The sequence below is a fragment of the Daphnia pulicaria genome, chromosome 2 (genome assembly GCF_021234035.1).
Source record: "Daphnia pulicaria isolate SC F1-1A chromosome 2, SC_F0-13Bv2, whole genome shotgun sequence".
In the NCBI taxonomy this organism is placed as follows: domain Eukaryota; kingdom Metazoa; phylum Arthropoda; class Branchiopoda; order Diplostraca; family Daphniidae; genus Daphnia; species Daphnia pulicaria.
The window spans coordinates 3,025,505-3,040,412 of NC_060914.1; the positions used below are offsets into that span (position 1 = coordinate 3,025,505).

The 14,908-nt window shown below is 40.8% G+C and overlaps 3 protein-coding genes across 5 annotated transcripts; 2 read left to right on the forward strand and 1 right to left on the reverse strand.

Annotated features, from left to right (window-relative positions):
• The first annotated feature begins 8,547 nt into the window (after positions 1-8,547).
• LOC124327866 lies at positions 8,548-12,653 on the forward strand. Of its 3 annotated transcripts, none has more exons than XM_046786890.1 (10): positions 8,548-8,835; positions 8,937-9,029; positions 9,113-9,166; positions 9,231-9,491; positions 9,568-9,766; positions 9,827-10,002; positions 10,069-11,855; positions 12,049-12,255; positions 12,331-12,509; positions 12,579-12,653. In XM_046786890.1, the coding sequence occupies exons 2-7, from the start codon at positions 8,958-8,960 to the stop codon at positions 11,107-11,109; spliced, it is 1,803 nt and encodes a 600-aa protein (XP_046642846.1). In that variant the 5' UTR covers positions 8,548-8,835; positions 8,937-8,957; the 3' UTR covers positions 11,110-11,855; positions 12,049-12,255; positions 12,331-12,509; positions 12,579-12,653. The 3 variants fall into 3 exon arrangements, with proteins under 3 accessions (XP_046642846.1, XP_046642843.1, XP_046642845.1); XM_046786887.1 differs by having other exon boundaries at positions 8,548-8,788; XM_046786889.1 differs by having other exon boundaries at positions 8,549-8,725.
• Positions 12,654-13,482: 829 nt separating this feature from the next.
• LOC124326913 (protein maternal effect lethal 26-like) lies at positions 13,483-13,890 on the forward strand. The gene has a single exon (XM_046785629.1). The coding sequence runs from the start codon at positions 13,483-13,485 to the stop codon at positions 13,888-13,890; it is 408 nt and encodes a 135-aa protein (XP_046641585.1).
• Positions 13,891-14,045: 155 nt separating this feature from the next.
• On the reverse strand, positions 14,046-14,896 carry LOC124327867 (larval cuticle protein 65Ab1-like). The gene is made up of 3 exons (XM_046786891.1): positions 14,792-14,896; positions 14,543-14,679; positions 14,046-14,472 (listed from the first exon to the last, which is right to left on the reverse strand). Exons 1-3 carry the CDS (start codon positions 14,801-14,803, stop codon positions 14,151-14,153), a joined length of 471 nt encoding a protein of 156 aa, XP_046642847.1. The 5' UTR covers positions 14,804-14,896; the 3' UTR covers positions 14,046-14,150.
• Between the last annotated feature and the right edge of the window lie 12 nt (positions 14,897-14,908).

A 14,908-nucleotide genomic window follows, 5' to 3' on the forward strand; every position in this document is an offset into this window, starting at 1 on the left:
CTCCTTCCCCAAAAGCTTGTTGTTTTATTATATATGGACACGCGCGGGCTTCCGGCTTCCAGATTAATAAAATTTGGTTTTATTACAAAAACCTTGACCAGATCCGTGGAAGAATGTTCTGTGCTGGTCATGACCGTCATGTTTCTTTATAGGTTAACCAGTTATATTAGACTTTTGTTGGAAATGATTTTTTGCGTAAAATTAGAGCTATAGAATTTACACAACGTTTCATTCGAATAATTTTGAAATAACAAATGAAGTAAACTTGAAACTTATTTTTTTTCTATTCGATCATCATCTATTTATAATAAAACAGCAAGCTTTTGGGGGAGGAGCCTGTGTCTGTCACGGATAATGTGTCAACACAGGCTCCTCCCCCAAAATGGAACATGCCCAAACATGCCAATCACCACCAGATGTCGCCGCCGTGATGACGCAATCTTTGATGACGTAACAACCAGCATCACCACCAGATGTCTCGCCGTGATGACGAAATCTTCAAGTACTGGGCAGATTTCCCACGATTAAATCTATTACGGGTAGATGATTAAATAGCAAAACAGTCCGACTTTACGCTAGACAAAAGCTCCCCGGATTTGAACGGGGCTCAGGTTACTCGTACATACATTTAAATCAGATAACATTTTTTTATGACATACAAGTACGGATCTCAATTCGAGCTGTACCAAACTCTCGTTTAATACCGGAAGACCAAATCCCCGTAACTTGGGGGATATTCATATTTCGGCGGCAGATTCGGGTAAATGGTCCGATATACATTTTGCTTTTCTTGCGTTGTTGATCCTGTCGTCGCAGGAGGTTCGTGCAACGGAGGTGTCAGGGTAGTAGCAAATCTGCCACCTTGGGGTGTGGGGTCATTCCAGTATCGTGGAAGTTTCGGTTCTATTTTAGTTGTCTGCCAAAACCTATCCCCTGCTAACCACACACAAGCAACAGCAAAGCATTTTAGGTAGCTGGAAACAAATTCTTTGTCGAAATTTGAAACATTATCTGAGATGAGGTTGGATACAATTAACCCGATGACGAACATACAGACTGCCAAGTGGACCAGCTTACAAACTGACACCACCCGTTGCACTAGCTCCTTCCACTGACAGTAGTAAATCATTTGTAGTACAGCTGCAAACATCAGGAAAGCTTGTACTGCCGCTAAAGGGGGCAGCGAATTCGATAAGGCTGGGACCCACATGTCAGGAGGTGTTGTGCAAGTCACCCAAACAACCGGGTTCCAATCATCAGGATGACTGCTGTCGGGACTGCAAAGCAAATCAAGCCCCTGAGGTTTGCAGGCGGCTAGGAAGTTTGGGGCCAGAGTTTCAGTGGGGCCGTTGTCCACCCATAGCCATACGAAAACTGATCCAGTAATTAACGATAAAATCCATAGCAGAAATCTAAAGAAATAACCGAAATAACGTATGATAGATTTCTTTTCTGATTGGTTTATTTTTATCCATATGAATAAGGTTAGTAACATGCTGCCAAATATTTGACAAGTTACATGTGCAAACATTTCAATTTGCGAGCGCGCGCTTCTGTATACCATCGGGTAGTTAATTTTTTCGTTGTTGCATGTAACTTTAATTTGTTTGTTCTTCATGTCTGCTAGGTTATCTGCAACGGGTATGACGAAACAGAACAAACAAGTCCAGACGATCGCTAGCATTAGGAATACGATCATATCTTGTCTAGACAAGAATCTGGTAACGACGTTTTTAATTTTTTTTAATTTCGTCATTGGGAAATCTGGTTTTAGTTTGATGACTTTTGAAAGTGCGTTTTTCACTTTTTCATTCATCATTGTGAAATCAGGTGTTATTTTGATGACCTCTGATAGTGCGTTTTTAACTTTTTCGAATTTCGTCATGGTGAATGAAATCGAGTTTTAGTTTGATGATTTTCCGCTTCGTCTAGCGGTCGTATATATGCCCTCCGTGGACGGAAAGTTGCTCCGCAGTTTTCGAACTGGCAGTTTATTGTAGATTTGGGGAGAATTAACTGGACAAAATTATTTTAAATTTGATTTTTCGTTAACTTACAATTAAACGAATAATGTTCAAAAGAAATTACGAACTTGTGACAATCCCATAACTCGTAATTTGTATCGTCAAAAGTACACTTGGCTTGAATTTTAGACAGTATAGCCTGTAAATTATTTCTTTGAATATGCTCAATTTTTGCCTGGTTGTTGCTATATTTCAGTGACGAGTAACCTGAGCCCCGTTCAAATCCAGGGAACTTTGGTCTAGCGTAAAGTCAGACACTTTTGCTATTAGCTTTCTGTAGCTTAATCATCTGCCCGTAATAGATTTTATCGTGTGAAATTTGTCCAGTACCTTACTTGAAGATTGCGTCATCACGGCGATGCTATAGACATCTGGTGGTGATGCAAATCTGGTTGTTGCGTCATGGTTGGGACATCAAAGATTGCGTCATCATGGCGACGCTATAGACATCTGGTGGTGATTGGTTTGGGCATGTTTTAACATGAATAAGCTCCTCCCCCAAATGTCCGTGACATGAATAAGCTCCTCCCCCCCCCAAATGCCCGTGACATGAATAAGCTCCTCCCCCAAAATGTCCGTGACATGAATAAGCTCCACCCACAAAAGCTTGTTCTTTTATTAGGTTGAAAAGAATTTTATTTGAACATACCACACACAGTTCAATCTGAGTAGAAATTGTCATGGCATATCTCAATTGAAGTCTCCACTCGTTACTATCGTTTTTACTGAAAATTATTTGACGTGATTCGGTGGATCTTCATTTCCCGGTTGCAGCTTCGGGTACAGCGGCAGATTGCTGACTTTGTCCTTATTACCTCCGGGTGTTGTTCCTGTTGTCGATGGGGGTTCGTGTGGCGAAGGTATCGGGTTTTTAGGGAGTTGGCTTTTTCCGGGTTGGACTTCTTCGCCGTCATTCCAATAGCGTGGAAGTTTTGGATCTTCAATTTCACTATTACTCCAATAATATTCCCCGACTACCCATACACAAGCAACAATAACGCTCTTAATGTAGCCAGAAACGAAATCAATGTTGAAACTAGCTTCGTTGCAGGTGATGATCAAGCATCCGGTGGCCACGGTAACCGCTAGATTTACGGCGTGCGTGCACAGGCCCCTGGAGATTAGGTCAATCTTCGCACCCACCACCTTCCAGGGCCAGTAGCGTACCATGTTGACCAATGTTATCACCATCAGGTAAACTTGGACTGCCGCTAATGTGGGCAGTGAATTGGATAGGGCGGGGATCCATGTTTCAGCAGGTGTTGTGCAAGTTACCCAAACCATAGGACTGTCGGGACTGCACTGCAAATCAATTGGTCGGCAGGCGGCCAAGAACTTTGGAGCCAAAGTTTCGGAATAGCGATTGTTACCCCACAACCAGACGAAAACGGATCCAGTAAAAATTGAGACAATCCAAAGCAGATGGCGACAGCAAAGCTGTGCGTTCGACGTGATATATGATCACTTGGTGGATCCGCGCAAAGCAACTCCGGCACTGATGACACAGGACCAAACTAGTCCAAAAATAAGGCAAATTTCTTTCCACATCATCCTTTCTTCTGATGCCATCGGGTGGTTTATGTAACTTTTGTCGTTTCAATTTATTTTAACTCGACTCTCCGTTTCTGATTAATGGTCAGGTTTCTTGACCAAACAGAGCAAACACGTCCAAACAATCAACAGCATCAGGAATACGATCGAATCTTTTCTGGACGACAAGAATCTCTTCTTCAACTGTGAACAGGCGTTTTTCCCTTTTTCGAAGTTCGTCATGGTGAAATCGAGTTTTAGTTTTGATGATTATCCGCTTCGCCTAGCGGTCGTTTATAGGCCAGTTATGCCCTCCATAGACGGTAACTTGCTCCGCAGTTGTTGAACCGGCAATTTATAGCAGATTTGGGGGGAAACAACTTTTAAAAATTATTTTTTTTTAATTTTATTTTTCGTTAACTTACAATTTAACGAATAATATTCAAAATAAATTACTACCTTGCGACAATTACATAACTCGTAATTTGCATCGTCAAAAAGTTATTACACTTGGCTTGAATTTGTGCCAGCCTCTAATAGCAATTGTTTTTAAATTTAAATACGCTTAACTGCTGTTGCTTGTGACTGTGTTGCTCAGTATTAAAAAATCCCTCCACATCATGAAATCATTTAAATCTCATTTATTACCCGCACGTGCTTCTAGATCAAGATTGCTTTGTATTGCTTTTTCTTGCGTATACCTGCAACCTAATAGAACCAGCAGTGAGTAGAGTGCTGGGCACGGCCGTCATGTTTCTGTAGGTTAACCAGCAATTAATTAAACATGTGTTGCAAATGATTTTTAAAGCGTAAAATTAAAGCTAAAACTTGTGATACGTTTAACTAAAAAATAATTGTGAAATTAACAAATGAAGTGAACTTGAAATTTATTTTATTCAATTCGATCGTCATCATACATTTAAATCCAGACATTGATAACATTTTTTGATGACATATACCAGGTACGTGGATCTCAATTGGTATAGCTGTACCCGGCTGTACCGAACTCGTTTAATACCGTATAACCGAGTCCTCGTAACTAGGGGGATATTCATATTCCGGCAGTTTCGGGTAAATAGTCTGATATGCATTTTCTGTTTCTCGAAGAAAGAACGAAGGTGTCAGGTTAGTAGGGATTTGGCCACTTTGGGGTGTGGGGTCGTTTCCTGCTGTGGTCCAAGGTGTCGGGTTTGTAGGGAGTTGGTCGTTTCCGGGTATGACTTCTTCATCGCCCAGCTCGTCATTCCAATAACGTGGAAGTGTTGGACCTTCAATTCCACTAAGCCTCCAATAGTATTCCCCCACTAGCCAAAAACAAGCAACAATAAAGCTCTTGATGTAGCCGGAAACGAAATCAACGTTGAGACTTGCTTCGTTGCAAGTGATGATCAAGCAAGCAGTGGCCAAGGTAATCGCTACATTGATGACTAGCGTAATCAGGCCCAAGATTATCGACTTAATATCCACCGTCTCCACCGCTAAGAGCACGCAGTGAGCCATCTTGACGGACGCTATCACCATCAGGTAAGCTTGGATTGCCGCTAATGTAGGCAGCGAATCGGATAGGGCCGGCATCCATATTTCAGCACGTGTTGTACACGTCACCCGAACAATACTGTTGGGACTGCAAGTCAGATAAAGTGGTCGGCAGACAGCCAAGAAATTTGGAGCCAATCTTGTTTCGGTATAATAAAGATTGTTACCCCACAACCAGACGAGAACGATTCCAGTCAATATTGATGCTTTCCAAAGCAGAGCGCGATAGGTAAACTTGAGTAAAGCCAGTAAAGCCGTCTTTTTTTCTCTTCCGGCCAATCCGTGGAGAATTTCAATGGTGGCAAAGTTGAAACAGGACCAAGCTAGTCCAAAGATAAGGCAGATTTGTTTCCACACTATCCTTTCTCGTGATGCCATCGGTTGGTTTATGTAACGTTCGTCGTTGCATATTATCTCCGTGTCTGATTGATGGTCAGGTTTCTTGACCAAACACAGCAAACACGTCCAAACAATTAACAGAATTAGGAATACGATCGAATCTCGTCTTCTGGACGACAAGAATCTGATCGATTTTGAAGTGGCGTTTTTAACTTTTTCGAATTTCGTCATGGTGAATGAAATCGAGTTTTAGTTTGATGAGTCTCCGCTTCTATATATGCCCTCCCTGGACGGAAAGTTGCTCCGCAGTTGTCGAACCGGCAATTTATGATTTTTTGAGAATTAACTTGAAAAAATTATTTTTAAATTTAATTATTCGTTAGTTTAGAATTTAACGAATAATATTCAAAAGAAATTACTACGTTGCGTGCTTGCGACAATTGCATAACTCGAAATTTGCATCGGCAAAAGTACACTTGGCTTAAATTCGACAGTGCCAGCCTAGAAATTGTTTTTTAATTCAAATACGCTTAATTTATGTTGCTATTCAGTGATCTTTTACAATAAAAAATCCTTTCACATCACGAAATCATTTAAATCTTATGTATTTTAACCCGCGCGGGCTTCTTGATCAAGACTTTTTTTTTTCTTACCAAAACTTGTGATCAGCAGAGCCATAGAAAAATTTTCTGCGCTCATGTTTCTTATGGGTTTACCAGTTATTAGACCAGTTATTGACTAGGAGCGTAAAATTAGAGCTATAGAACTTGTGATACTAGGCTTAATTAAAATAATTTCAAAATAACAAATGAGATGAACAGTTTGAAATTTATTTATTGAATTCGATCGTCATGCATTTTAATCCAGACAATAACATTTTTTGATGACAAATGGATCTCAATTGGTAGCTGTCTCGTCCCGAACGTTTAGTATCGGGTGGCCGAGGACCCGTAACTTGGGGGATTTTCATATTCCGGCGGCAGATCCGGGTAAATGGTTTGATAAGCGTTTTCCGTTTCTCGCGTTGTTGATTCTGTTGCTGCAGGAGGTTCGTGCAACGAAAGTGTCAGGTTAGAAGGAATTGGTCCAGTTTGGGGTGTGGGGTCATTCCAGTGACGTGGAAGTGTTGGTTCTTTTTTAGTTTTCTGCCAAAAACTATCCACTGCTAACCACACACAAGCTACAGCGAAGCATTTTAGGTAGCCGGAAACAAATTCTTGGTCGAAATTTGCAACATTGTTCGAGATGACGCCGTCTACAGTAAACCCGAAGAACATTATAGAGACTGCCAAGTGGCAAAGCGGGAGAAATGTCAGCAGCTCCCACTTCCAGTTGTAAATCATATAAATTACCGCTGCAAACGTCAGGTAAGCTTGTACTGCAGCTATAGGGGGCAGCGCATTGGATAGGGCCGGAATCCACATTTCAGGAGGAGTTGTGCAAGTTACCCAAACAACCGGATTCCAATCTTCAGGATGACTGTTGGGACTGCAAAGGAGATCAAGCCCCTGAGGTTTGCAGGCTGCTAGGAAGTTTGGGGCCAGAGTTTCAGTGGGGCCGTTGTTCACCCATAGCCATACGAAAACTGATCCAGTAATTAACGATGAAATCCAAAGTAGAAGTTGAACGAGAAGCAGTATGATGGAACTGCATGGTGGATCAGAATTTACTAATCTCCTTCCTCTTACACATAGGAAGCTTAAAATGAGGCAAATACAGCTTGTAACTATTTCATATGTAACATAGTTATTTTTCTTTGTCGGATTATTCTTGATGGGTGCCATCGGGTAGTTGATTTTGTCATCATTGCATAGTACTTTAATTGGTTTTCCGCTCATGTCTTGTAGATCAGGAGGTAGTTTGACAAAACAGAGCAAAAAAGTCCATGCAATAGTTAGTAGCATCAGGAATATGATCACTTCTTTGTAGGATGAAAAGAATTTTGTCGATTTTGAAAAAGCCTTTTTCACTTTTTCATTCATTGTGGTAAAATCAGGTTTTAGTTTGGAGACTATTGAAAGTGCGTTTTTCACTTTTTCGAATTTCGTCATGGTGAATGAAATCGAGTGTTAGTTTGATGATTATCCGCTTCGTCAAGTGGTCGTATATATGCCCTTCGTGGACGGAAAGTTGCTCCGCAGTTGTCGAACTGGAAGTTAATTGTAGATTTGCGGAGAATTAATTGGACAAAATTATTTTTAAATTTTATTTTTCGTTAACTTACAATTTAACGAATAATGTTCAATACAAAATTAATTTTTTAGAAAGGTAAAACAATCCTTTAAATCGAATAATTTGTAACGTCCAAACTTTGTTCGAAGTCACAAGTCACACCTTTCTGTGTCAGCTTGTAAATTGAGCTTTATTAAATTAAATTATTTTATATTTTTCTACGCCTAACTCTTACTTCATGTCAGTGATTTCACACAGATAATTCGTGAAATATACAGGAGGCATTTCCGCCTCTGTTTGAACTCTGCTGTTTATCATTGGTCATATGGCTAAAAGCAGCTAATTAACTCCATACCCCCTGCTAAAAGTTATTAAAGGAACTTGCTGGATTTCAAGTTAACTTCAGAAGAATGTTATTTGTTCGTCCACATAAATCCCTTATCCAAAGTCCAGCGTCGTGCACTCGTACAGTCTCATATTAAACCCGAGCTTTCCAGATCTAAACTGTTTTTATTTTTTTATTTTTGACGAAAAACTGCCAAGTGTGCAAAATCTGAACGAAAAACGCGTTAATCTGATCTGAACCTCAAATCTCTCCATACCTCTGCTTTTACAAAATATTTGCACAATACACAATACAATAAGAATCGTATTCTATGGCTCTGATTTGAATCAGAATTCAGAAATTAAATTCAAAATCGCCAGGGCAGGGGTATGGAGAGATCTCTTCTCCATACCCAATTACCCATGGAAGCGCACAAAGCCACCATCATGGGTTTTTATGCTGTTCTAGCCTCTCCCTTTTGTTTTATCCAAACGCAAACATACGTATATAATAACCACCAGAGGCAAAAGGGGGAAGGGTTGGAATGGCGCTAAACAATGAATGTCTTTTTTTTTTTTTTTTCTAATTTTCTTTATTTACGCCAGCCCCGCCCTGTTTTTCGGCTTTGACTACTTTACCGACATGCGACATCGACACGAAAATGTTTCACTGTTAGGTTTCGGACTTTCGGTTGGTCGGGTGACAAAGGTGTGCTCTGACAGATATAAAGTAATCTTTATTAGTGACAGCAAAAAAGCGAAATTAGTAACAGAAAAGCGTTAGACAAAGTGCTTGAACGGTGAATAACTCTCAACAACTGTTATATCTGTTTGTTCCACGTGGTTATTTTATTTAGATACCAGTACTGTATACATGATGGTTATATTTTGTCACAATTTATTAAAAAGGGTATAAGGCATTCGGTATCTTCTTCCTTCTTGTATCTAGATAATAATTTTCCTCAATTTGTATTATAATTTATAACAACAGATTGTTTGTGTTTGCCTCAGATCTTTCTTACTTGATCAACAATGCATCAGTGGCCATCGCCACCGAAAGTGAATAGCAGCAGCAAACCTGTGTTAACTAACGGAGCAATTCCGGTATTTTTTTTCCTTTTTTAAAAATCGATTTCAATTCTAAATTTTATTTTATTTTATTTTTTTTTTTTTACATATATTTATAGGCCATTATTGAGAAAAATGGACTTTACAACGAGACACCCGTTCTGCAAGTTCTTGTATACAAGCTAAATATTTTGTTTTGTCGCTTAATTTTAAATGTGTATATTTAAAAAATAATAGGACTTTAGAGGGCTACTCCAGGCAACTAACAATAATCGCTATAAAATTGTTCTCTCCGATGGGAAATATTCCTACGCGTTTGCGATGCTTTCAGCTCAACTCAATCACTTGATTGCGAATGAAAAATTGGAGATTTTCACCGTTGTAAAAGTCGTGAGATTTACTGTCAACTCGGTTATTGCAAAGGCTCCTGCGACAGACAAAGTTTACAACAAAATAATCACTCTTCACGATGTAGAGCTGTTGGTATCTGGAAAAGAAGTACGGTAACTTTGTGTTTATAATTCTCTAATTATTTTTCAGTTCTAATTAACTTGATTTTGTAATGCACCTGTAGATAGGGGGTAAACTGGGAAATCCCCAAGTGTTTAGTTACGGCGATGAGGTACCAGAAGATCTGCTGACACATCCTCTAAAGCCAGTATGTTTGGGAAATACCAGCGTTGAACGGATACGACCGGGATTGATTTGCGTTCACAGCCAGTGGGAGAAGCTGCGAATGACAGACAAAAGTTTATCTGGATTATCTGCGTCAAGTAAGCCCTTAACTGGTATTATTTTGAGGCTCAAAATTACTATGTGCATCCATTTTGCAGGTAATGTGCAGACGAAATCAGTTGGACAGTTATTAGAGCAGCCACAGAAGCCAACACAATCCTCTTTTTTGGGAATAAGTCCTGCAGGTTCCAATTTTAGACACCCAACAACCAACAAATCCGCTTCTCCATTAATCACACAACCACCCAACATGAGCGACTTGAGTGCACAGCAGGTATTTACGAAGTTACGCTCACTGAATCAATGCATATTATTGCTAGTTCTTCTTATTTATTCACAGACACAAAGCGTTTCAAGTACTCAGAAGATAATAAACGCGGTTTCGACTTCAAACGAAAGCATGGAATACATCGTCAATTTCTTGATTGATGGCCAACAGTACCATTTGAAAGCCTCCTTCGCCAGGTCCAGTAAGAAAATTCTTGGGTCGCTAACACTGTCGCATCCATCATCAAAACCCCGAACAATGGTAAAAGGCGGAAAACATGTAGCGAGTCCCATAAAAGAAAACGATGATTTGAATAGACCGCGCGCTGTTTGGGCCAACTTGAACGGAGAGCAACACAAATTTTGCCATTTAAAGAAGTCTTGGATTTCGGACCGCTACTGGGTGTCGGAACATTTTGATGGCAGTTTTCTTCTTCAGCCCCATTTTGAATGTAACACGTGGAAACCGTTGACTTGTCTTCTCTGGATCGAGTTTGACACTTACAGTGGCGGAGAGAGGAACGCCCTTAAACAACTAACTGAATTGTATGCCCAGCAGAACCAGTGCGACGTCCAGTTTAACTTCGAAGGCGATCAACACATTGGAGGCCATTCACACATACTGGTGGCCAGGAGTCCCGTTTTTGCCGCAATGTTCCAGCACGAGATGAAGGAGACGAAGACGGGCCAAGTCAGCATTCCAGACATCCAGCCAGACATTTTCAAGCAGTTGCTTCAATACATTTACTCGGGCCGGCTTACAGTACCACTGTCGGAAACCACTGCCCAGCGGCTGTTTGAAGCGGCCGACAAATACGACATTGGTGATTTGAAAGAAGAGTGTGTCAGTTTTCTATTGACCTGCGTCCGAATGGATACGGTGATTAATTTGATGGCCTGGGCACACCTTCACTTCGTGGACGAACTGAAACAATTAGCACTCAAGTTTACGGTTTTGAACGCTAAGGAAGTTTGTATTCTGAAAGATTGGGAGATGCTGACCAAGAACTATCCGCATTTGTGTGTGTTGGTAACGCGACACATCACCGACAGGATGTCCATTTCCTGGAACGACGAAGAAGAACTGATTTGTTCGGGTATTAATTGCCTGTGAGTTTTCTGTCAATCACAAATAACACTTGATAATTCAAGAAATTTATCCTTAACTCATAACGAAAATGTGACCCATCACTGTTATAATAGGATTTTTTGAATTTCTGTTTTTTAAAGGTTATTTCACGGGATATCACTCATTTTCTTTTTTTCTCTTCTGAGAAGTAAATAAACCCAAATCTCTACCCCCTCTTAAGTCTTATCATTCCATTCCATGATGAGCACTATGACATTACTTGGAACTTATTGCGTCATCCTAATCAGTGTTGCTTTCCTTAGCTTTGCAGCTAAGAATTTCCCGGGTCTCAAATGATGATCTTTTTCTAAAATATGCTACAACTTTTTAGAAAGCTGATTTAGTGATTTTGATCTTAACTGGAAATGATTAAACCTTCCATGTGTAATATTTAACTCATTGATTTCACAAATGTGAGTTATAGCTCAGACTCGATTCCATCTTGAGAAGGCGGAGCTTCCGTAAGCCCCTCCCCCATCCATCTTTTCGCCAGTCTTAAATGCCCACGGGGTAAATGGAAGATTTGGATTCCCTTCCTTTCCTGTTAAACCTCTTTACTTTGAAACGTAGTCCTTTCGATTCCATCAGAGTTTCGTTTCAATTTGAGCAACTCAGTCGTACACTCTCGTTGTCGCAGTTAATTGCTGCCAAATTCTTCTCCGACTCTCGCCGAACTAAAGATTTATTGTGGTTGATGGCTAGTGATTGTGGAAATCCCCTCACATTTGTGTGTAAGTTAGACGATTTCAATATTTAAAATAAGTATGATAGTAGTGGCTCTTCAAAATGACGCCATGTGATTACAAGTGTGATTAAAAGATCGTCAAAAAGGCGGTTTTTATCTTGAATGCTCAAATGTTTTATCTCGGGTGTTATCGTTCATGTCCGTAGTTTTCAAGTGTTTATTTTGTTTCACTTTTCTAGTTGTAACTTCGCACCTGGTTGCAACAGGTGGCATGTTATAGTGTAAATCTCACAAATTTTGGAGGATTTCGTCGTACAAACCCGTTCACATTCGTTGATCCTATTTCGGGAAACTAAAAACATCATGGCTGTTTGCTCGTCTTTTTTTACTGTGCCAGCATCCTTTGGTAGTTTGCCTACGATCCGTCGTGAAGAGAATGATAACAGGTGATTTTTTTTTAATGTAACCAAGTTCCATTAATGTGCAAACTCACAAGACTCGATTGAATATAACTAATAAAGGAAAGAACCAGAGGTTTGCGTTGAACGGATTCGATCGGGACTCTACTGCATGCACAGCAAGTGGGAAAAGCCGCAATGCAAATCCAATGACGATTCGATGGGTGCATGTAAGAAATGTGATGAGATGATGCCCTCTTCCACTCTAGTGAACTCTGTTGTCCAGCCTCAACTTTCATCAGGTTAGTATACGACATTATTTGCAAATTACATCTTCTTTTTTTAAGAAACTGATTCACGTCTGTTTATAGAGATTGGTCCGACTGGTTTATTTGGCAGGCCACGGGAGCAAGCAGTTAAATTGACTTTTCAAGTTCCAGCGAGCCCAAAAAATGGCAGACAGACGCTACGTGCTGCAAAATCATCACTATTCTCATTCGGATCACCGTCACCACAAAACTTTTCATGTAGGGCTTTATTAGCATAGCTGAAATCATTCATTTGTAGTTTTTGCGTCAATTTTGATATTGAATCTTGATTAGTTGCTGCTGTGGACCCAGTCAGTTCTACCCAGGGAAACTGTGCTGAGAATGATACAGCCGATAAAGTTTTCTGGTCACACCATCAGCGGGTCGTTTATCAAGTCGAGTTCATGATCGATGGACAATCTTACGTCTTCAAGGCATCTTTCACCAAGTCTGCTACGAAAATTGTGGGTTCATTGGCGCTGGCACAAGTCCAACTCGAGTCGTCAAACGCATCAGCCGAGGAGGAATCGACCGGCGAAGGTGAAAAAGACGCGGTGAACCTCATCAACGGAATACAAGAAGAGGATTCAACTCATCATCAACTACCATCGGCTATTTGGGCCAATCTCAATGGAGTCATGGCAAAAAGTCTTCCTCTGAACAAGTCTTTCAATTCGGATCATCATTGGGAATCAGCGAACTTTGACGGCAGCTTCGCTTATTTTGAACGTCTTTATTCAGTTGACGAATGGAAACCGTGGAAACCCTTGACCTGTTCGCTTTGGATCGAGTTCGAAACTTTCAGCGGCGGAGAAAAGAACGTCCTCAAACAACTGGCTGATATGTATGCCCATCAGAATCACTGCGATGTCCAGTTCACTTTCAAAGGCGACGAACGTGTTGGCGGTCATGTTAACATCCTGGTGGCTAGGAGTCCCGCGTGTTCGCCGCAATGTTTGAGCACGACATGAAGGAAGCAGCGACTGGTGAGGTTGTTATTGATGACGTGCAGCCGGACATTTTCAAGCAACTACTACACTACATCTACTCTGGCCGGCTTTTGACAGAGCTGACTGAAGAAGCTACAGCTCAGCCTCTGTTCGTGGCGGCCGATAAGTACGACATCAACGACTTGAAAGAAGAATGCGTCCGTTTCCTGCTTACCTGTGTTCGAGTAGAAAACGCCATCAATCTCTTGGTATGGGCGCATCTTCACTCGGTCGACGAGCTACAGCAAACAGTCGTCTCGTTCATGACCTTGCAAGGAAAAGAAGTTTGTCATTTGAAAGAATGGGAAGATCTCACCAAGAACTATCCGGACCTCTGTGTACTGGTAACTCGACGCATCATTGATCGTATGTGTCTGTTTATTTGATCGTCAAAAGAAAAGACCATTGCTTAAATTTGTAATTCGTTTCATGTACCAATCTGAGGTAATTAAATAAAACAGTTCGCGTTGTATTAAATATGCTGGATCATTTACACTAAGACGCAACTAGGGTTAGGATAGAAGTGAAATTTAACAAGGACTTTAACTAATATATTTATTACCACACCTATAATTTACATACTGGTGCAATTAGGAACATGAGAAAGAAATTTCGTGTGAAATTTAAGAATGAAATTTGATTTGAGTTAATAACCGAGTCCAGTGCGTTTGTAGGGGAGTGCAGGGGCAACGGGAAGTTCGTATTCATGGACGGGAGCGACCGGGAGCTCGTAAACGTGAACGGGAGCGACGGGCAAGTGGTCGCCCTTGGGTTGGAATCCCGCCTCATCTGCCGCCCAAGTCAGAGTGAATTTCTGACCCTCGGGGGAGATCCAGTAAGATGATCCCTTGTTGGTGTTGCCGAGGACTTCACCGTACGTTTCTTTGCCGTAAGAGTCGTAGGTGACTCCTTGCATCTTTTTCTGGACCTGGGACTCGTCACGAGTGGTACCGTCAGATCCAGCGTAGCTAACAAGATGAAATCGTAAAGTCTCGACATCAATGAGGATCCAAGACATGCTGTGGATATTAACTTTACCTCCAGTTGCTGCTGCCATCAAGATTGCGGACATCAGATTGGCTCACGATGGTGATTTCGGGAGCTTTGTATTCCACCGATTTGTAACTGCTGGAAGGAGCAGCGGCCGCGACAGCTAAAACAGCAGCGATAATAAACTATAGAGAATATAAAAATATAGCTAGCTATTTATGTGTACGCCAATGAAATATTATTCCAAACAGAATAAGTTAGCTAATAAAAAAGTCGTTTAATATCCTGTGAGTTTACCAGCTTGGTCATGTTGTCTGTTGGGTGAGTTCAACAACTGCTGAAATAGGACTGGATATAGAGTTTAGTAGAAAACCGGATTATATACACTGGCCAGAAATAAGAGAGAGTGGTTTC

Coding starts and splice junctions, on each gene's coding strand:
- LOC124327866 (XM_046786890.1), top strand. CDS start 8,958: ATGCATCAGTGGCCATCGCCACCGAAAGTGAATAGCAGCAGCAAACCT. Junction 9,492..9,567: donor TGTTGGTATCTGGAAAAGAA/GTACGGTAACTT, acceptor ATGCACCTGTAG/ATAGGGGGTAAACTGGGAAA. Junction 10,003..10,068: donor GCGACTTGAGTGCACAGCAG/GTATTTACGAAG, acceptor ATTTATTCACAG/ACACAAAGCGTTTCAAGTAC.
- LOC124326913 (XM_046785629.1), top strand. CDS start 13,483: ATGAAGGAAGCAGCGACTGGTGAGGTTGTTATTGATGACGTGCAGCCG.
- LOC124327867 (XM_046786891.1), bottom strand. Junction 14,473..14,542: donor GATGGCAGCAGCAACTGGAG/GTAAAGTTAATA, acceptor TCATCTTGTTAG/CTACGCTGGATCTGACGGTA.